The sequence below is a fragment of the Neodiprion fabricii genome, chromosome 5 (genome assembly GCF_021155785.1).
Source record: "Neodiprion fabricii isolate iyNeoFabr1 chromosome 5, iyNeoFabr1.1, whole genome shotgun sequence".
Classification (NCBI taxonomy): domain Eukaryota; kingdom Metazoa; phylum Arthropoda; class Insecta; order Hymenoptera; family Diprionidae; genus Neodiprion; species Neodiprion fabricii.
The window spans coordinates 148,255-171,530 of NC_060243.1; the positions used below are offsets into that span (position 1 = coordinate 148,255).

The 23,276-nt window shown below is 39.8% G+C and overlaps 2 protein-coding genes across 4 annotated transcripts; one reads left to right on the forward strand and one right to left on the reverse strand.

Annotated features, from left to right (window-relative positions):
- The first annotated feature begins 36 nt into the window (after positions 1-36).
- LOC124183034 lies at positions 37-21,268 on the forward strand. 3 transcript variants are annotated; one of them, XM_046571003.1, is made up of 5 exons: positions 37-112; positions 6,147-6,398; positions 18,926-19,114; positions 20,652-20,836; positions 20,944-21,268. In XM_046571003.1, exons 1-5 carry the CDS (start codon positions 52-54, stop codon positions 20,959-20,961), a joined length of 705 nt encoding a protein of 234 aa, XP_046426959.1. In that variant the 5' UTR covers positions 37-51; the 3' UTR covers positions 20,962-21,268. The 3 variants fall into 3 exon arrangements, with proteins under 3 accessions (XP_046426959.1, XP_046426960.1, XP_046426958.1); XM_046571002.1 differs by lacking the exon at positions 37-112 and adding an exon at positions 2,464-2,677; XM_046571004.1 differs by lacking the exons at positions 37-112; positions 18,926-19,114; positions 20,652-20,836; positions 20,944-21,268 and adding exons at positions 2,453-2,677; positions 6,529-6,837 and having other exon boundaries at positions 6,147-6,402.
- Positions 21,217-22,694, reverse strand: LOC124183038 (40S ribosomal protein S29). The gene is made up of 3 exons (XM_046571010.1): positions 22,538-22,694; positions 21,872-21,971; positions 21,217-21,300 (listed from the first exon to the last, which is right to left on the reverse strand). The coding sequence occupies exons 1-3, from the start codon at positions 22,597-22,599 to the stop codon at positions 21,292-21,294; spliced, it is 171 nt and encodes a 56-aa protein (XP_046426966.1). The 5' UTR covers positions 22,600-22,694; the 3' UTR covers positions 21,217-21,291.
- Between the last annotated feature and the right edge of the window lie 582 nt (positions 22,695-23,276).

The window sequence follows — 23,276 nt, forward strand, 5'->3', positions numbered from 1 at the left end:
TCACTCGGAACTCAGGTTTAGCCCGATCGTTATTCGGTTTTCCCTGTAGACATGAACTTGGTCAAATGGTTAATAATTTTTCCGCCAACCGTGCAACCAGAGAAACTACGAAGTAGGTATAACTCGATCGATCTATGACACGCCAATGGGTTCGGGTTCGATGTGCATATGGGAATATAATGGGTCCGGGTAGAATGTTGTTTAACAAACTATCGAAGGGGGTGACAAAGCTTATAAATAAACGTAGCGTGCGACGCAACTCGATAGCGAGATCGTAGGTCACTTCTGCAAACATTAAACACTGTACCAGTGAGTTTCGCACGCCGGTGGTAGACCTGCGCATGTTATTGCAGACACGTGCCCGTAACGACTACCCAACAACTTTTTTCGAGCTTCCGGATTTCTTCGTACACAAAAGTGTTTCAACAACCCACTAAAACTAACGAAACGAACTTATTGCATACAACAATTGCAGTTTTTACAACTCGTGGGAGTGCTGCCGTGTACTTTTAAATACATTACATGTATATCGATAACCTGTTACGTTACGCATATGTATAGTATCTCCTTCACCCATCTCGAATCTTTGCTTTCCTACCCCGCGACGTTATATTAATGCAACATCGCATGCCCGCGTATGCACACGTACGTGCATGTAACTACATGCTCGCACGGCTATGTATCATACTTACATTAGGTATAACACGCCTGCATACACGGTCGTATTGATATACGTATGGGCATAAGAGCTAGGAATTTTCAAGGTACCCGATAATTGCATTGAAACCGATAAGCGTTTTATTCACTTTCATCAAATAGGACGCCTGAAAAACAAGTAACAACTCCATTCGGAATGTACGAGTATATTTCAAGTAAAATAAAAAGCATAAGGTAGATGGACAAAGTTGAAATTGTGAATAAAATGCTCATCGGTTTCAATCCAATTTTCGGGTACTTTGAAAATTCCTAGCTCTTATCCTGGCTCGATTCTAAGGTTGAAATTTTCAGGGCTCGTTGGGGACATCATAGACCAACTTTCCTGAAAATTTGCGGCGAATCAAAGCTCAAAGAAAAAAGTTACAGCTATCTGAAAATAGCGATTTTTCCAAAATCGATTGGCTTTTTGTGGCTATATGTTAAAGAAATAGAAGCAACTAATCAAATGACGCTCCCCGCCGAGCCGGATTTGAGTTTGAACTAAAAATCTATATTTTCTCGAAAATAGAGGGTCAACAGAGAAGAATGCCGTTTCGAACGATTCTCTAACAATTTAATTAGAAGCTGAGATACAAATTTTTAAAAATGCCTAAAAAATCGACTTTTTTTAAATTTCAAAAATCCCTCCAGCGGCCAAATCTGATCGTATCGGGCTAAAATTTTCAGGATCGTCTCCTTTTCTACCCTACTTTCGAAGAAAAAGTCAGCATCAAAATCGCTGACCCAAGTGCGCACACTTTCGTCGAAAAGTAATGGATCTGCCCATATGTATGTACAACGTGCCTCCTGCGCTGCAAAGTAAACACGCTGACTGACTAAAATGTCGCCGAGCCCGCTTATACCTACCAACGTACCACCATCCATCCCCACGTTTAAACTCCCGACTATGCCGTGTTTTCTTTCTATTTTTTTTTCTCTTATTTCTTGCTTCTTTTATACTCTTGAAATAATCCGCGCGCATCGGCTGCTCAAACCTTCTCCCTCCCCTCTTCACGCCTCCTCAGAAAGAGTAATATAAATATTTTACGAATTTCGTAACACGATTACATAGACGTGTTATAAATTGTATACGTATACATACAAGCAGCGGTAACCGCATTCGAGATCCGAATATTGTAACTTTCCCTGAATTTTAATAGTATATTATAGGTATATGTATTGTATATGTATGTATATTGTTAGCTGCACCTGAATTCGGCTTTGCTGCACATAAATAATTACAAACCAATGTTACCTAATCGATGTAAAACTGCTCATTCTGATTGCGATTTTTTACTTCCGTAACGTGTAAAATGTTCAACTAATATACCGCACGATGAGACGAGTCCTTAAAGGTCGATGGGACAGGATACGCGCAAGTGCGCGCATACAGCTTCAGCTGCAGAGGTAAATGACGTAAGGAGCAATTATTCAATGGCGCGGTACGCTTGAACGATTATAATACGTATATGTATGTATATACGCACTCAACGTGGAATCCTTTCTCTTTTCATCGGAAATTTATCCACATACATTAATAAACACGGTCATCCGGTTTCCCGTGAAATATAGGCGTATACATACATATATACATATATATACATACATATATATATATACACACACACACACACACACACATAATATAACGTTCGAAGAAACGAGAAAGTTTTTTCGTTACACTATCTCTCCTCCGGCTAAGGAGTAAAGGAGCCACCGCTGAACTTTGGTGAGATTGTTATATCTCGGTGTAAAGTGTAAGGCGGTAGTACAAGTCGCACCTCGCTCTGGTTCGCAACAATCGCGAAGTGCCGCCGCCGGTCCGGAGACAACATGGGAAAAAAGGCAGAGATCGGTGAAACCTGCGCTAAACGACCGATCCGTCGCTCAAAATCCGCCGGCTCGAGCCTGCTCCGATTAATCCTAATATCGTTAGCCGGCTCCGCGCGTTCCCTGCAGCAGCGTACAAACGCAAACACAGGTGCGTGCAACGTTCCCGATCACGATCCTCTCGATATTGTCAATCACATCATTTTCCGTATCATTTATCAGTACACGCGTTACTCGAGCACACTTGCGCGCGCCATTACTGCTTACGTACACGGGTCGAAATATCTGCTTTGTGTTTACTCTGGGTGTGCTGCAGGTTCGCTTGTTACCGGCACGTGCGAATGTGTACATACATGCGTATTTTACGCGGGCGTATGGTCGAATCTCAAAACGGATCCAGGGTTCGTACTTGTGGCATTTGAAAAATCGAACCGCACTGGATTCGATTTCTTAATAACTACCGCGAATATAGGTCAAGCGCAGTCAAGCGAATTCGTCTCCATTCTCGCGTAGTTCGTGATCCTTTAAAAAGTTACCATCTCGGCGTATTGTCCGATTGAAACGGGAAAGAATCGTCGACGAACATTCGCAAGATCACGTTATTCAATGTTGTGCAAACGCGTGTAGGTATAACTGACAATGAATACAGTTTTTGTCGAGCTCGTAGCTCGTTGGGACTTGTAGGAAGGGTACAAGAGAGCCGTACGAGCTGCTGCCCCAAGTCGATCGTCTGGCTTGCGGGGAGTAGAAAGGCGGGCAGGGGGGGTGGGGGGGGGGGGGGGGGGGGGGTGGACACGGTCAACTGCCGGAGCGGACAACGCTAACTTTAATCTCGACGTATGCTGAAAGTACTCGCGAGCACGTACACATACGGACGGAAGTGGTCGAGGTATATACTTTGTCCGACGAGTTTAGTCGCGAGCTTTTGCAGTTGCCGGTGCGACTCTGTCCTTCTCTGGATCGTTGAAAACACCGTGCTGAACGACGAGGCGGAAGAATAAAAAAGTCTTTAACGAGTATGACGAAGCGGTCCTGTTTTCCAATTTTTCTAACACTTGAGAGAAAGAGAGAGAGAGATGGAGTGAACAAAAAAAAATAACGTTGCACTCGTTTCGTAACAACGTGCATCGTGTAAAATTCCGTAACGCCTCCTCGCGTCGTTCCGTGCAATCCGAATATAATCGAACGTTTTTATCGGTTGCCACGCAGCGTCGCGTTATATGTGTATATCTATATCTATATATACGCCGTCCGGGATATCTGCAACAGAGATAGTATTTATATCTTACGGCAGCGCCGACTTCCAATTCCATCTGTATTTACTTGCAGCTAGGTACGTGACGTAAGTCTTTTTTTTTGTCCTTCTTTCTCCTGTTATCCGCGTTGACCCCACAGACTTATAGAGATAGACTGTACGCGGTTTTACGGGACCGGTGAAGCCTAAACCGTAGGACAGAGATGGTCTTGGACCCGGCCCTTTCTGTTGCACGATCGAAAAAGTGGGAAGCAGCCGCGAGGCGGGGAAGGCATAAGACGAGCGGGGAGGTAAACTTGTAACATAGGTATAAGTCTATCTGTTTCCCTCGCCAAGTCACCGATCGGAGTGACAGAACCAGTTTCAGCTGATGCCGTCTCTCTCTCTCTCTCTCTCTCTCTCTCTCTCTCTCTCTCTCTGCGATGTCTTATTACGGTTTCATCTCGGTGCACAGACCGCGCAGTCTATTTCTATAAGTCTGTGGCCGACCCTGACGATGGGCATCGTATCGATATTTGGCACAGTTTTGTTCGAATACGTATAAAGTCGAGGCCGCGACGCACGCTGAATGCGGCGTGCAGCCAATTAAAACGCTGCGTTTCAAATTCCGCTTAATGATTCGTCGTCCGTCAGACAGCGAATCGCTCGGTGTGAATCAAATCTGACAATTTCCACTGCGTATAGTTCTTCAGTGTCTGTATCGTCCGGTGCGTTCCTGCTTATTTCGTATATTATTATACACAATTACTATACGCGGTGTCTATATCTATCGAGCGATATTGCTTCCTCTCTGCAGCGTGGCAGTTGTGTTATAAATATAGATGTAACAATGCGGGAGAGACGCACTACGCACTTCTTCTCGTCTTTCTAATCTTCCTGCAGACCAAATGGCGAGAGAAATTTACCAACAAATATCTCGCATACACGCAAGAAAAGGTTTATTTGTTTAATTTGCCAAACATCCGCGTTGCACAAGTATTTTCTCAATTCAAGCAAACGTCGTTTTCTTTGACAACCTTGAAATTTGTCCTTCCGAGCGTTATTTTTTTATTTTTATCTTTATTCATTAAACTAATGATACTTGCTGATTGCAATGCTCAAACTAACGAGAATATACTTAAATTATCGCGAAAGGTTACCCTTATCGCAAAAATAACACAAAGAAAAAGTCGCGCAGGAAAGGTATACGAAACAAGAGACGTGTTTGATATATTTATAATGTGAGTACACGTCAAGTCACATCACGTTCGGTTTGCGGTGTGATTATATTATGCAAGTTCGGTAGTGACATAATAATAAGATGTTTACATTTCGACAACAATGTGACGTGTCGAAGTCGCACGACGACGCCGCGACAATGCGATCGTAGAACTTTTGGTCGTATTCATTTTACCGTATACGTATAATACATATACATAAACTGTACAGCTATAGTGACATAGATTCACATTGTGCGTCTCTCTCGCATCTCGATTCTCAACGGCTTGTAACACAACCGGTGGATAAGAAGGCCCTGCGTCTCTTTGTCGTATTGCATGTTTTCAATCTTTGATTCCATCCGTTCGAATTGCCAACAACAATCTGTGGCGTTTGCTTTCTATCCTTGCAGTATAACCGCAATTGGTCGCAATGAAAAATGACAATAAAAAAAAGAAGAAGAAGAAAAACCTGCGGTGTGCTAAACGAACCGTGTGACTATTGTACATACGTACAAGCCAAAGTTTACACGCGCATCCACTTCGATCTGTTGTGATTGAGGTAGAAATAGGACTTCGTCCTTAAATACCAATCGAATTTCGGTTTGCTAGAAAAGTTTAACGAGATATAGCGGAGGAGAAGCTGGACACGTGGGCATCGGAATCGCGCTGCCCAGACCTTAAGGGACTGCGCGTTTGTGGCCTACGTGGCTGCCGAGCGTCGTAAACAACGTTTCCACCTCCTCGGAGAAAAAAGCATTGGCAACAGTTTTCGTAATTGCTGGATTTACTGTCCGTCCACAACGGTTCGGCTCGCTCTCGCGTCTGTGTAACACGAATACACACTCGCGCGATATGCAGCAGCGAGTTCAGGGCTCGTCACATAATGGGAATAGGATCAAGTTTAGCCTATCTATCGTAACGGTGCATCTATAGAAGAAAATCGTCACGTCGCAACTGCAGGGTCGAGGACATGCCGGTATTTTGAGAACTCAACTCCTTCGAAGTCCTTCCAAAATTGAAAGATCTCTTTGCGCTATAGTAACGTTATTAACTTGAACTTCGTACGCAGTTTAGCGATTTTATCAGGCTCCCGATTACCGTTCAACCTCACTCACATACTATACTACACTTGCGTGGCGCATAATATTGTCCGGTTTATGTTACAGTTCTCCCGGCGGCGAAAGGGACGACGGAAGGGCCGCTGAAGATCTCGATCGGTAAAACAGCATCCTCCGGATCGTCGAACAGGGTTCCGGAGTACGTTTGTCCCGGTAACGAGCTTCTCGGTTTGGCGAGAATATTCAGCGTGCCTTGCGAAACCGACTCGGAATGCGTCTTTCTCGGTGCGGATCAACGCTGCTGCAAACTTCGGTGCAGAAAAGGAGTTCTAGCGCCGCCGAGGGAGCCCGAACACCGAGGTAGGTTCGTATTGACAAAGTAATGCTGCTGAGGGGACGTGTGCGGCCAGTGTATAACGGCACACATTGTGCACCTAACGTTACGGAGGGTGAAAACGAAGCCTGGTTTTACGGCCGTTCAATTTCGTAGCGACAGTGTAAAACGTAAACTAGACCGCGAGGGGAAACCAGCGTGTTTAAAGTCCGGTACTTGGGTTGGTTGGCAAACGGTGGAAACGTGTCACGCGGAGTTGGAGTTCCGTGCAGGGATCCGAGCGATGGGCTTTGAACCTGTTCGGATTGCCACGACTTCGTTGCGGCGACGTTGCGCAACGAAAGTGCGGAGACTCCATCAGCCGCGCTTCTTCTACACTTATACCCGTCGTAATGAAATTCATGTAATAAGTATTCGTTATCCCGTATTTGAGGTTAGAATATAACCCAATTGCGTTTCTCTGTAGAACAAAAGATTTATTTACACTATGTCCACTGTGTGCAATGTTTGCTAATTTCCTTGATCCCTACCTGTAGAACAAAAGAATCAACATTTAAAGCTTTTATCCCGAGTATGTTCTTCCTTCGTACAGGTTCAGTTTCGACAATTCTTTTCTCTTTCCAATTCTCCTCTCACCCAAAACCTCGTTCGTCATCCTCCTTCCCCTTGTCCCCTACCATCGCCATCCGTCTCTAACATCTAAAATAACAATCGATGGAAGTTGGGAAACTTGTACATTTGACTGGCGATGCAGTAAATTCACCGGTTACGAACAGTTTCCATCGCGTGCACCGACTTGATTCTGTAATATTGATAGTTTCTGGATTGCCTCATACTCGAGAAACAAAGGACAAGCACCATTTGGCCACGTTGCATTCTGTATATTCATACATACGTACACATATAACGCAATTACATACTATGTGTGCATATGTGGTAAGAAAATAATGAATCGGTAATCGATCGATCTTTCATACGTAGCGCAAATGGGTGGCTATAATTTTGTTCGAATACAATTCCCAGACTTTTCGAATAGATAAATTCATACTTTCCTGACCTTTTTCCACAAAACTCAGGTAATGCCGGGCGGCTTTTACGACTAAAAGCTACGTGCGCGTAGAAATTCCACAATAGCATTTCCGAGAGCGAGCTTATGTAAAGTTACGAAGCCTGGTTGAAGTTTGAATATTATTTATGAAAAAAAAGTACGTTATTTCTTGTAGGCCATCATAATTCCCTGACTATTCCCGGTTTCCCCGTCGTTGGCCGCTCTGCCATAATATTATTTCACATCTGCACACGTAATCTCTACATACCTATACCTAATGACTTGAAGTCTTGTTAGCGATTCTGTCGATGAAAATTTATCACCTTATCGTCTTGACGACGAAATCCGACGTCACATTGATCGCTGGTTTTTTTTTCTTACACAATGTTTTTTTCTATTAATTATTTTCCTCGTCTTTTTTTTTATACTTCATTCGAGATTACGTGTTGCAGTTGTACGGTAGCGGCTATTATTGTAAGCAGCATGACTTATGGGCGCGTTGGTAAGGTTCGTTCACTGCTGAAAATCCTGCAGCACGACGTTTTATGAGAAAAAATGCCTTCACTATCAATTCTAGCAAACTGGTGCTGCCTCTCTTGGTCTTTACAGTTATAGAAAATCGCCGCTGTGTATGATTTTCTTGCGTGGAATAATTCATGATCTATCAGTCTATGGCACACTAAACCACCGTTTCAAGTCAGTTAAAAGAGGGAAAAGAAAGGAAGAGAAAACGAAAATCATAATGTATACATATATATGTATATATATGTATATGTATACATATATATATTATATATATTATATGTATATAAGAATTCTGCTGCTTGGTATGTAGTATAAAACGTATAAAAATCGGCACGATAAATGTACAGGTATACACATAATACAACGCGATATGACAACATTGTACATTTACGTCGCAATGTTTTTTCTCTTCTTTTCTTTTCCTTATTATTCAACGCTTCGCATCGCAGTTTGCGCGTAAAGTCAGCACTTATATTATACATCCATCCATCCGGTTTTATCAATCCGAACGTGCAAGCACGGGCTTTCTTTTCTCTCCTATCGACGCGACGAACATTAGAAGTGTCATCTAGTTTACACATTTTGCTTCGTTACGTTTGAAAAACAATAAATAAATAATTCACATCCCACCGTTGTTTCGTTACGAGAGGGAATTTCAAACCGTCGAGGCCAAACTGTTATACGTCTACTACTTCCATGCTACACACTGTGTGTTTACTTTACTTCACTTTAATGCGGTGTAGCAGATCTATACTAAATGTTCGCTACTGACCCACTGAGAGAAAGAGAGAGAGAGAGAGAGAGAGACAGAGCTAACGATAACAAGCCTTGGAGGCGGCACTGTGATACTTTTTATAGGTATACATATACCTAGTCTCTTCTTAGCTTCTGTGCTGCACAGTGTAATTATTGAGGTATAATAACGTGTGTAGTACGCGTAATTTAATAGGCACGAGTTGAACGAATCGAAATAGGGGCAAGAATTTTGAAACTCCTGCGTCATCATGATTTGACCATACGTTCTATCTGTATATGAAATCCAACAAAAAAATGTTTCAAACGAATTTTTTTTTATTTTTTTTATTTTTATTCCACCTTTCGCTAGATCGTTCAAATTTTATTGCTATTTTGTTATAGTTAATTCGTATTGTATTGCCACTCTCTGAGCTCGGTTTGAGATTGTAAAGTCGTGAAGAGCTCTGCAACGTGAAGGAATACCAACTAAAAGCAGACATCCACACGACACGCCGTGTGGCAATCTTCCAAACCAAATACAAGAACCCTCGTCGACTAGACTATAGTCAGAGGAATACGCATCGCTGGCACACATGTAGTATGCATATGTGTATTCGTGATATACAGGCTAACATTATGGCATGCATGCATGTATTCGGATTATAGGCTGCACAACGCTGCGCGACAATGGAGATGTGGGCTTGCCTTCTTGTTCTTGTTTTCCCCCCCTCTCTTTTCTCGGAGGAAACGAGGGGCGACGTTTCTTACGAACTGTTTTTCTTCTCCTTTTCACGTATCCTTCATATTATTGTTTCGCTTTTTTCATTACTCAATTTCGTGTGCAACTGCCTGCAGAGAAAGGCGAAAATGAGAGTAAAAATTCGTCGGTAAGGAAAAGAGGAGGAACGAACTTTGAAAAAAGAAAACGGTAAATAAAATGAAAAGACGCGAGGAGGATGCGAGTGCATAGGTACGTTTCATTCGGCACGTAGATCTCTGCGTCTTACTGCATTTACACGTTAAGAGGCTGTCGCGAGGCTCGGTCACGTTTTTGTGCAGCATTTACCATTAGTGTTGGAAGATTCTAGAATCTGATCGCTACCGTGTGTGTGGCCCTCGCACGTGTGCTGCAGCGGCCACGGCGCGATGACGAGCTAACGACGCGACTTAACCTATATATTTATTCCTATCTTCCCATCTTCCCATCTTTCGCTCATCTCTCTGTCTCTCTCTCTCTCTCTCTGCGACAATTATCCACACACGTAGGCAACATTATTCAATAATGACGAAGCATTACCGATGCTTGAAAATTTTATCAAACAAACAGTAAGCGATTCAACTTCGGAAACATTAATGGCAACAATTTGGGCATTAAAATTTAATTAATCATTCTTATACCTTACACGTGATGTAGTCGGTTGTAGATTTTTACCTAGGTATACATGTGTACATGTACCTACTCTTACGGAATACCGGCATAGAAGAGAGATCGAGCTTTACCTGCAATTTGAGAAACTCGGTAATCACTAATTTAGCGCTAAAAGTACGTCTATTAGTTTAGCTTTCCATCGATCCTCTACATTGTTTTACGGTATCTGTTGCGCGACTGTTCGTTTTGATTATTTCCGGTACGCAACTACCTTAGTACACGGAACACTTCGTTATACCTACTAACGTATACCTATACATAGATGATATGTTGCAATCCGTCGGTGGGTCAATAACTTTGCTCATTGTCAGTATAATGTAAATATATAGATATACGGAAGAAACTAACGTATAAGAAATTCTCTTCGGCAAACGTTTGTATTGATGTAGATATGTTATAGGGTATTGGTATAGTTGTACCTATAGTTGGTTACATCTTATTACACTCTTAGGAATTAGAATGGGACATTTTCAAGGCCTGCCACGTTTGTTATATCCCGTGAGACAATTTATAGATATAGGTATACGTACCTATGCATCTTTATCCGAAGCTGCATAGCTTTAGCTACGTAGTAATACATCATATGATATTACATCCGCACAAGGCTTAAATCTTCGATCCGTATCGAGTAGATCATGCATTGCCTTATTTCTGGATTTCTCCTTTTCATTTCCACGGACGATAATAGGTACACGGTGAAAATTAAAAAAAAACATTAATAATAATTTAGGAGGAACGGAAAAATTTCGAATATATACGTGTGCAAGTTTCTTCGTCCTTTCGCTTCAACGATAAATAATCAAGAGTAAACATGAACGAATGTGGAATTTCGACCTGCTGTATACACGATGACCGTGTACATTCAGGTAAAAATTAAGCACATTTGTGTCTAATCGCAGTACGTAAACAATATACAATTCTATTATTAGATTCTCCATGTTCTATATGTATACCGTATTATACGGTAGTCTGTAATGTAGCTCAGAAAAGCCTGTGTGAAACTTGTCCGATACAGATGTAATTATTACATATTGACAATATGTATATGTGTAAAAGTTATTATAGTTGAGAGAACAGCGATACAACCGAATATATATATACCTATATAGTTACGTACGTACATCCAAACGTGTATAGTTACTGCACGTGAGTTGTACATGCATATAAATTTCGAGTGATTAGCGGTGGGCGATGTGCGCGTGTGTGCGTTTGCGTGTGTATCAGTTGCGCAATTCCTCTCGAGACGAGAGAGTCCCGTGATGAAATATTAACGCGACGCGATAATAACTGTTATATCTATATCGACGTAACCGCGTGGATAAAATTTGAATTACGATTATCGAGATTGAGAGAATATCATATATACAATACATTAGTATTCCAGTATTCAAAACGGCAGAGGTGGGATTCAATCGATAATACATATAATTTGTAGAAGACAGATTTTCAGGTATTAAACACGCATATATTACACCTGCGAAACATATTTTTGTCTTTATTTTATTCATATAATCGTATATTATAGTCGGGAGAGCATCGAAGGTTTGAAATTCCCGCTAGAGCGTTTTATATCCGTATTGGCGAACGACTTTTCACGGTGACGTCACACCGCACTGTTCAACGAGAGTTAAGATGGTGGCAACAAGTTTGCTTTTCTACCGAAAGAATTACGATACTCATATCGTGTATTCTCGTGCGGTGAGAAAAAAGCAACACGCCTACAGTATACATATACGTAAATTATGCGGGACAAAATTTATACTCGTCGCGGTTGTTTCAAGTTAGTATAATACAATAATATACGTACGCGTATGCATCCAGGTACATAGGCGTGTAATGTACAAAGATTATTTACATGTAAATCGTACGTTGCACTTACGAATTTTCATACTCATGCGGGATGTTTAACGTTAACGGGGTAACGTTTAGGTGATTTGTTATATGCATACGACAGTGGTAGGTATAAGTATACGTGTGTACAAGTCACTTTCTAATCGCGCCATCTGGTGCAAACTGCAGCAATCTGCACTGTTTAATAATCGATATCGGAAAAAAGATCTCTCTGGGGATATTTTTGCATTTATCTTCTTCTTTCCTTTGTTTGAATTGTTATCATTATTACACGCGCATCTTTGCGCGTGCGTGAAACGAACGTCGTTCAGACAACAGCCAACGTTTGATATTTTAAATCGACGAAGCATCGTACATATCTTACATAACTATAATAATCGCTACTATACTGACATAAATATCACTAATCGCTTGCGCTATTAACATCTTACGATCATATAATACTTTTTTCGACTTTGTTTTTACATATCGCATCCTCTCATCAGAATGTCACGGCTAAATGATCAAGTCAAGATTGCGTGCAAAACCATTTACCGTTTAAAAAAAAAAAAAATTCCCTTTTCTATAAATTTCTGACTGACTTGATTGACCAGCGCGTTCTTCGAGTATTCAAGAACTTCACTGTATAATATTTGCACAAAATTACGATCGAATTTTTTTTTTTTGAAGACTAAAGATTCTCGATTAATTTGATATCCGCATACATGGTATGTACACATACTTAGGTAAATTAAGCACGACATAACAGTTTGAAAACGTTATGACGTAGATTAAAATCGTATAATACCTGTTGCTGTTGCTGTATCGTTTCGTTTAAACAAAATTTGTAGATTAGGTTTAGTCTGTTGTGATTAGTTTTCGACGACGCGAAATTCTGTACTACGCAACTTCTGTAAAACGATCGAAACACAAAATCACAATTTCATTCGTTTACACCTACTAAACGTCGATTTTTTACCTCACATTATACGCCAAGCAAAATTGTAAGCCAACAGCCGCAGGTTTGGTCAACACAAGCGCGTGTGCACTTGTGACAATATTGTTATTCACGTTTTCACATACATGCGTACACAGATAGTGCCTTGTACTTTGATTACCTATACCTATATCATGTATAATACATGCTGTAAGCGGAGAACGATAATTAAACCGATCAACGATATGCCGCAACGCGGTTGTTTTTTTTTTTTTTCTTCTCCTTTCCAGAACGTAAAAATGAAAAGAAATCTCGTTTATTCACTCGGTGGATATTTCTTCGCGTACTTGCGATGTGTATTGTACACATAGAAGGTACAGTATATTTTTTGACGCAGTGGGCGTAAGATGAAATTCCGAAAATGATCATTTTTTTTTATCCAAAACAAGTAGCTTCGGAGTGATACTACGCAAAACTATGCTACACACGTTGTATTCCGTCTGCACCCGCACGCAACCGAAATATGTATAAAGATTTTGTTTTTTTTCCGCGTTTGCGGGCCGGCCTCGGCAAATCAAAACTTTCAGTCAAAATGTATAAGAATCGCTTCTGAACATAAACGAAAACACCCTAGCGGTCAGGTCGCGCCCTCCTGCTCATTGTCGCGTGCAGCAAAATGAGTCATGACGAAGTGAGTGACGAAGAGTATATTTCTCTGAAACTACGAAAATATAAAAGGAGCATATGCGGCTGAAGTTAGTAAAGTTAACGTAACGATACGTCCGATGAAAAAGTCATATTGTCCAATTTTAGGATGACTTTCAACGATTGGCTATTCAGAATCAGTGTATATTCTGTTGTTTATAACAGTTGAATTAATTTCGGAAAGTCACAAAAGTGCAATATGCAGATACCGTAATTATGAATATTACGACGCAAACTGTTTCAGTCAACACTAAAATGAATGTAAAAATAAATTCGAAGATTTGAGAGGATAAAATCGATACGTGAATGGAATATAATTAAGTCTGCACGTGCGTCGAGTCTCGGGAATGAGTAGAAAATTTCAATAATCGTGCAAGAGAATATATAGATTTGTATTCGAGCGGTTTATACTAACTGACTGCATAATTAAAAAATATTTTAACATACGTGTAGGTATATACGGGGCATTCCACGCCACCTCGACCTACCGCCAACCCTCACCATCTCCGATTTATTTTAGTGTAGTATTTTGTCAAGTAACCCCTGAATTATTTTAGATTTTTTTGACCACTGGTTAAGAAGTTGTCTTATATTCGCACCGATTTATATACAAACATCCGTCAGTCGTAAGAAAAAGATATTAATACAAAAGAACGTCGCGATGACGTGAAATGGGCGGAAATATTTTTTGCTGATTTTTTAGGCTAGTGGATGAATTTTTTTCTTTTTTACGATTTTCACGGTGTTGCCAAACCTTCGATTTTTATCAAATTTTCACCATCAATTACTTGTAAAAATACGAAACTTTTGAGACCTTGCCGAAGGTGGAGAGATCTTTGGTTCGGAAGTTACGATCAAATGAATGTCAAGGAAACGAAAAATATAGGAGTACATACCTGAACTAAATGTCCGCGGATTTTACTAGTGAAATTATGAAAATCAAATCAATTATTCATTTGTTTGGTAGAAAAAAAAAAAAAAAAAAAAAAAAATACCGAGAGGTATACGTATAATTACGTATACGAACATGACGTTCGATCTATCAAAGGATGAATATCTTTCGTCCGTACGGCAAATCAATTTTTCTACAATACATCGTAGACATTCTGAAAAATTATGTAGCTACCTGAGTTTACGGAACTTAAAATCACAATTTATAGATTATACATCAGAGTTCGATACGACTACGTTTTTGTAAAATGGTTTACAAGTAATTGAATACTCCATAAACTCAGGTAGGTATATAATTCTTCATTTAATTGGCGACAGGTAGACTTGACACGGAATGCCCCATGTGTACCTATGATTACGCAATGATTCGTCAATTGTAAGAACTAGTAAAATTAGACTCTCGAAAAATTGACTTTTGGAGTTTCATTAGACTCGATTTGAATTAATTCTCAGCTTCGTCATTCGTCGGTTTTTTTTTCTCCCCCCCCCCCCCCCCTCAATATTCTTATCTTTCCTTCATTTATCAATTTTACGATATTCCGTATGTTCAATTATTTGAATAGCTCATGCCATAAGATTTTTTCTTTTTCCTTTCTTCCCGTAACGATCATAGGTATATATATATATATATATATAGGTATCGTAACGGTTGAATTGGCGCGTCATCGCCTTAATTCCTATGTCATACCAAATACCTATGTACGTATTGCTTATTATGTATAGCCGAGCGGAAACTTTCATTATCGGCAAAAAGATTCTTGGGCTTATAAAACAATCTTCACAAAATACGTAATTAACCTAGATGCAAAAAGTCAACCGTGGACACTTTCTTTGTGGCTATCATTTATACCGCGTTACAGTTTATTCTTTAATTTTATTCATTTTTTTCCTCCAACAACATCATCTTACCAGTTTACGAAATCGAGGAAAGAGTAAGAAAATTCAATTCCTTTCCCGTACCACAGTGTATAAACGATAATAAAAACAATATAATATTACCATTACATCTATGGTAATGTATAAAAAATAATTTTATACATTATTACATAATTTTTTTCATTCGGCAATTGCAGTTTCTTTTCTCTTGATCCTTCAAATGCATGCCATAGAGCTAAAATTATTGGGCCAATGGTCAATTTGCCGGTCGTTTCATTACCGCGAAGTCGCGAGTGTTTCGTTTTACGTCGAGTTGCACGGATATGGATGATATTCAATTGCCTTTCAAATTCGTATCGTTCAAGGCTTCAGGAGAACTGGTTCGTTCGCTTGCTCGCGGCTAATTGTAAATCTATGATATGATATGTATGTGTAATACGCGTGTGCGTCTGTATACGAAGTCAACAATGTACGTAAATAGGTATAACATGTGTAAAGGGAAATTCAAAATTCATTTTAAGATTATAACTCGACAACTTGTAAACTAAGCATGTATCTTTTTCTAAGAGCTGTCGAATGGCTAAATATAACTGAATTACGGTTAGTAAATTCGACGACAACGACGACGATGACGACGATGATGATGATGATGATGATGATGATTTCGAACCCGACGTTACACGGTGAAAGCGGTTTTCGTGTCCGTAATCTACCTTCATTCAGCTGAATATCCAGAATGTTACCGACTTTGCGCGCGTTCTGAACTCGAGAGGTCGGCAGATTACGTATAACAAGAAAAATATTAAATGTATGATACAATAATTGATCATGCGAACGATGAAAGAGAAGAGAGGAGAGAGAGAGAGATAAAAGAAATTCGCCGAGGATATCTTTGCAATATTTTATCTCGTAAAGACTTGTCGGTCAATTTTCTTCAACCGTTTCGTCTCACGTAACGATAAACTTCAACGAAGTGTTGTTATTTACAAAAAACAAGTACACACATAATATACTCGAAAGCGTGCACATGAGTTTTTTTTCTGGATCTTTTTTTCACCGCAAGAATCACATAAGAATTAATCATATGTACGCATTGAAAATTATAGACTAGCACGTGTCAAACTAATTTTCATTCCAACAGTAAGGTTGATTCTTCCCCGCGGAATAGTAAAATTGCAATGACGTTTATCATCGTCTCAGATATAGGTACATATATTTATAAATACTATCGAGTTACAACTCTCAGTGTACTTTTTTTTTCTGCTAGATACACTGTGCAGGTTTATCGCTTGCACAACCGTGATGCGGTCAGGTACATGTATATTATCTACAGTTTCTTCGGTTGTATAATATCCGCATCGTGCAGTAAAATCGCAGGGCCGGTATTCAAGGCGACAAAAATAGTTGGAGGGGGGAAATTAACCGTAGGTATAGGATTATCTGCGCGAAATTGAGGAAAGTAGAAAAAAATTAAACGAGTAGTTTGCACAAAAGTAAGTTATTTATTTATTTTTTTTTTATTTCTGCTGTTAGATTTAAATAAAGAGTTGCGATATAGCTGAACTAAAATACGACAAGAACTGCATTCATTATCGCTTGTGAAAATTTTTTTCAATTCAGCCTGAAATAAAATCTTGCTATACAATATATTTTAACGTCGAGAAATTCACGTCCGCGGAATTAGAGATTTAACGAGGCGATATTCTCTCAATAATAGAAAGTAAGTTATACCTGTATATTATAGTATACGAATAAATATACGTATAATACACTCTAAAATTCTATTCTATCGGTATCTTATTTCGAAATAATTCGTTACATGTACATAATCCATGTATTCCGTGCAGTAAGAATGGAAAGAAAAGATCGATGAAATTGGAAATAGAATCGAAAATAATTGCTACGCACACACACACACACACACACGTACGTCAATCTCTGTACGAAGTGCAATAGTCACGAGTCTAATTGTACGCGACACACACGCAGGCGCACACACCTAATGATCGTCTGCGGCATTGCACGAGGTCGCGATCATCGTCGTTCGGTTATTACATTGTAAGCACTGCTGCCCAAAGCATGAAATATATATGTTGAATAAAAGTCGCGTTCGCAGTTTCGTTAATTGCCACTTCATACAACGTGTATGAATACAGACAAATAAAAGTTTTCATCACGCTTTAGTGTACGAGCAGGAATTCTACATCGGAAAAACGTAACAGCTGCAGTGTAAAGAATTCATGAGAAAAATAGAGAGAATGAAAAATTGGTTAAACGTATCCAATAGAATTATATAAATAGAACAAATACGATTGAGCAGAGTGAGCAGAAAGAAAAAGAGAGGAATTAACATGAACAAATAGATTTAAAAAAAAAGTACATCTAGAGTGACTTTTACACTATTCGAACGACCGGTGGAAATTTTTTTTCTTTCGCCGTTACCGCCTTTACCTGCCCATAATTTTTTTTCTCCTCCTTTTCTGTAAGGCTTGATAAATTTTTTAGCACACGCAACGTTGAGCAGCAGCGCCGATTGATACGGGAAACTCCCGGCTTAGATTTAAAGAGCGTCTCACTCCTTACGAGTGTAAAACCATCCTTGCAGCAGGCACTCCGCGAAGTCGCGTGAATAACTTATTTGATCGTCGAGGCTAGTTGCTACCCGACCCGGTGAACACAGGTATAGGTAGGTACGTGCTTGTACACGCGATGCAGACAAAAGTATAGAGCCACCAACGTATATCATACATGTGCACGTATTTAGCGAACAGGCAGGCTTTGCGCTCAGGCTGCTCTAGTTAAAGCAAGATTAGCCGCCCGAGCAGGTTTTCAACATTTCGTACATTTCGCGTGCATCTATGATAGGTATATTTACGACGGCACAGTTCGCCGGATTCCTACGGATATGGTATTTACTCGCGACGCCTCTCTTTCCCTCTTCTCCCTCGAAATAATCATTATTCTACAGATTTCACTTCCAATTATTTTGGCCGGTTTTTTTCACCGTAACTTCTTAACCGTTCGTTTCAGCGAGTTCCACCCATTCGCGATTGATTCTACGCCCTATGATACGTAGGAATCGAGTACTATGAAGACAGGGTTCCGATGAGTTTGAAAATAGATTTCTTTCATTTTTTCAAAATTTGTGCAAATGCTTCTAGCTTTGTTATTTGCTTCGCGTTTTGCATAAATAACGATTTAGCTCGAAAAAACAGTATATCGTCGCCTCTATTCGACCTCGAAAAATCATTTTTCCTACACACGCTCCCGTAATTTTCTCAAAAAATGCATGCATTGACTTCGACCTTTCCTACGTTCCGCCGAGTCATTGCTGCTTATACCTATGCTTTGTCTGCTTCCCTCGGCTGGGCCAGTGAATGAATAGGTAAACTTGAAGGGGAACAAACAACAAGGAGAGAAGCTGGAAAAAAAAAATAAGGAAGGGCGGCCGACGGCTCGAGCTAGAGGCGACATCGGCATCGTCTAACGGTTTCTCGTTTTTCTGTTTACTGTTCAGCCGTCCTGGGAGTAAATCGTATGTGCCCTAAGGGACCGGTGCCCGAACTTTTACCTGTGAAGAGGTGCGAGGCTGACATTGAGTGCGAGGAAGAAGGACGGATATGCTGCCCTGACAAGGACTTTAAACTCTACTGTCGAACCGCAGCCCCGGTATGGTCTCAGCTTCCTTTTCCGCGCGCTCACGCTGGCAAGTATAATTTCAAGTACATATACTGCATTTTCTATAGGAAGCAAAATCACGTTGATTCGGTGTGACCTGTACAAAGTCGTTCTAAGTAGCAGAAACTAAATCCTTGCAGAAATATATTTTTCAAATCCCATTTTAGAAGATCGCTCTCTCAATCCCAAGTTTTTCTAATCGAATAACATCGGGAAGATGCCATTGTTACTCTTAAATTTTTCCCGCTGAACTGCATTTAATGATAAGGAGTTATTCCCGGAAGCATTTTAATTACTACTAATTCTCTACAAAAGCGTCATTCTCATGTTCTAAAGTCAATCCTTTGGCCGGTATAGACGTTTAATTCATTCGTCGAATATCTAAAAATTTAATCATCCGAAAAATGCTTCCATGATCAAGTCCGTAACAATTCAAAGAAAAACACATTTTCTTCATGTTATTTTGGATGTGAAAATTTCGAATTTCGAGAGCGGCCTTTTAAAATTGAATCTTAAAAGATATCCTTCCACAAGAATTTCGTTCTGGCTATATTTAGAATAAATTTTTTATACAGGAGCTAGAAAAAAATGTTGCTTTCAAACGAAACACCCTATTTCAATCGTCTATCCCACATTTTCTTTGTAATCGAGAAATCTACACACAGTGAATTCTGTATAATTTTACAAGGATATCAGCTGCTACAACTCGACTTTACATTATACCAAATTTTACGACGATTCCGTGAAAATCGCAAGAGTTGTGATATTTTTAATTCACAGGATCGTCCAAAATTGATTATTCTAGAAAAATGAAAACCCATTTAACGCGCAGACTTGCAAGCCTGGAAAACAATCAGCTGCGCGATCGCGTGTGGTCTGTAAATAAAATCTACGATCGATTTAATACTATCTATATTCTGTCACTAATTTGCAAAATTATACCAGAGCCGAGTAATTTCGCGACTGGACGAGTTTAAAGACGATGTAGTTATTATTCATATGGAAACTTTCTAATCAATAGAGGTACGTATACTCGATATATGTTTATAGATAGGTATAATGATAATAATATTTAGTCCTATCGATTAATCTCTGGACAGCTCTCTTGAACCTCTTATAGTTCTTTAGAACGAGAAGAAAAACGAAAGCAAGAAAAGAAGGTAACAAAAGTACAACTTTTTTACCTTTCTCGCTTCATTTTCTTTACATTAAGCTTCGCATGTTGGGGTAAATCCCGCCGCGAATGTATTCGAATAGCTCTTGTCACACACACGTGTGAAAAGTAAAAGGCACACCGTCGCGACTACACGGGTGTAAAGGTATAATACCCATTGGGTACATCACACAGGCTGAATGTAATACGCGTTTATACGGCTAAGCTGATCTTGACCTGAATTCAAGGAATAGGGAAGTTGGAAAAAAAAAAAAAGAAAAAAGAAAAATGGAAACGAAATACGAACCCGGACGCTAGTAATTAGAGCCATTTATAAATATCTAAAATTCATCAGTCTCAGGGAATTTTTTAAAACTGCAGATATAATGGTTGAATTATATCACGATTCCAGCGATAATGTCTCTGATGGAATACATGCAGTGTCAAATGGCACCCCCCCCAGTACTCGACTTGTTTCCACAACCTTGTAATCGGACGATAGAGTGTCTTCCGAATTTATGCTGCCAAGAGGGGCCGAGCAAATTTTGCAGACCACCTAGGAAATCTGTACTAGCATTGGTTGCTCAGGCTACGCAGGTGACTACAAAATTTTTCAATAGTTTCTTGTTTCGCTCAATGTATTGTTTTCATGTCAATTGAAAAAGAAGCGGTAAAATCGATGTTTTTTTTTTTGTTTGTTTCAGAGGTTTGCAAGGGGCTGAATAGTTGCGGTGGACCGAAAGATGTGAAGGAAAAAGCGGTTGATCTGTCTAATTTTTCAATTACACAGTCATTCTGAAGCAATGGTGATAGGAATATTAATTTAGCACAAATGAGAATGAAAGAAAAGTTGGCGTTTTTTTTTTTTTAAAGCTGTTTTACTGATTCCCCATCATAAGCGAAACATACATTTAAATAATCGACATCACTAACATACTCGTGGACAAAATTATTCAATATCAATTCATTTTCTTTCTTATGTTTATATACTTCATATTCAAATGAAAGCTTGTTTATCATACGAATCAGCCCAGCGTTTGAGGTTTGGTGTTTCAGTCCAGCTGCAAAAGATATCAGAAGAAAAAATAGTTTTAAATTTGATCCCCAAAAAGTTACATGTAGAAACGATATTGGTACGCATGTTGCTCAAGTCATTAATGATGCTTTGATAATGCGTTATTGGTTGTTCCAGTACTCAACTCATTAGATGTGAACAAATCAATTTTTGTCACGAGTAATAGTCAATAATAATAATAATAATGTTTCATATCATTATAGCACTGGCAAATTGTGTCAGACTCATGATTACTTGTCGACCTGAACACTTAACGAGTACAATTCAATATACGTTAGACTATTGAAATTAATGGATGTACGGCAATCAGATAAGATTAAAGTTTTATGAGAATCCAATAGTGCCCAAAACTATTTTGCAATCGCATAATCAAGTGAGCGATTAGAAATTCAGAATTTTTCATCTTTCGATTGCCGTGCTTCCATTCTCAGATATATTGTTAATGCATTGTACACAAAGGAACATCGAGTAATAAATTAAAAACATTCTGCGGCTGCATTTCTAATAATTTCTCAGTAATATAATTGTGATATGTTTCTCGTATTAATTAAAATTACCTTCTTGAAGCCAATGTCGGCAGCGTACTCCCTGAAGCACTGACGGCAAATGTTCAGACCGTATTTTCGGATAAGACCGTGCTTGTTGGCGCACGCTCGGCTAAAAGACAATGAAAAATATTAATTTCCTCATTCGTCGGATTGAGTAAACAGAAATAAAAATTTAGGAAGGACATACCGTCAATCAGATTATTTTAGGTTAGAAAAACTTGGAATACATCTGAGAAATTTTTATCAATAACGTGAGTTCAAAGCGATTTCAGACTTAACAGCTATGAGATTGCAAAAATCGCGATGGGATAAATATTGCTGAAAAATATCGAGGGAGGAAAATGCGTGCTGAAAATGACGTCATAAACATAACCTATGAAAGATTGGTAAAAAAAAAACGTCGCGTTACGTAGCGGTTCGAAGTTTTTTTGAAATTGTCGAGTTATCGTAAGCAGGTCTCCCAAAAATTGTGGGTGTTTTGAACATTGAAAAGTCGCGAGCTGAGCTCGGGCCTGAATTGAGCGGAATTTGCATCATTTACGACATGTGGACGAGAGGTTTGACCACGCTGTGGGAATAACGAGACCCGAGCAGTCCGCGTGGAGTTGTGGAAGGTATCTGGACCCGAATCTTTGGTAAACAGGACCGGGAAAATACTTCTGGTTAATTACTCACCAAGATCTCGATCCTTGGCCGTATTTACGGGGGTGAGAATACCAAATATTCTGGAAACCCATGTTGCGTTTTGAGGCACCGTTAGCGGAAAAGAAGCAGCGCGAGCAAGAAAGCCGATAGGAAGTTGGCCGCTTGCGAGTGCTACCTGGCGCTGTGCTCGGAAACTAAACTACAGGCTAATTTTTTTCAGATTGTCAGCACTGCGGAATACACTTCTGGCCTTCGTCAGCTTCAGAGCAATACGCCTGACGGAAGAGTGACGGCAACCTAGTAAACATCAACCACAGTGCTCAGCAACAACGTCAGCACGCTTCGACCGATCGAAGTTTCGAGATTTCCTCCGAAGTGCGTGTTCCGTGCGGTGCCATTCGCTCTCGAGCAGCGCCAGGTGTACGGCGTGCTTTTTAACCGCGAAACTCGGATCGTCTGTCCCGTGCAATTTGATCGGTAATTTTTTCACCGCGAAACAATCGAACGACGTCACGCTAGCAAATAACCTAATCGCGTTTTTTAGTGCAGTGTGTGGTGATTATATCGTCAACGACCATGTCACGTCTATTTTCAAACCACTTCGCGCCGGTAGACCTGCTAATTAGGGATGTCATGTCTCTCAATCACTGTCGACTGTTGCATCGAATTTGGTTTCTGCAAGGTTATTTGCTGTTTACGTGCCCGGAATGTTCGTTGTTTATGTGACGGGTGACAAATTTCTTACACATAACAGGTCCGTAAACTAAAA

Bases quoted from the DNA above. Each gene is read 5' to 3' on its own strand.
- LOC124183034 (XM_046571002.1), top strand. From the start codon at position 2,530: ATGGGAAAAAAGGCAGAGATCGGTGAAACCTGCGCTAAACGACCGATC. The intron at 6,399-18,925 runs GTAGGTTCGTAT...TTTACTGTTCAG, and splicing joins GAGGGAGCCCGAACACCGAG to CCGTCCTGGGAGTAAATCGT. The intron at 19,115-20,651 runs GCAAGTATAATT...TCACGATTCCAG, and splicing joins TTTTCCGCGCGCTCACGCTG to CGATAATGTCTCTGATGGAA.
- LOC124183038 (XM_046571010.1), bottom strand. From the start codon at position 22,599: ATGGGTTTCCAGAATATTTGGTATTCTCACCCCCGTAAATACGGCCAA. The intron at 21,972-22,537 runs GTGAGTAATTAA...ATTGTCTTTTAG, and splicing joins GGCCAAGGATCGAGATCTTG to CCGAGCGTGCGCCAACAAGC.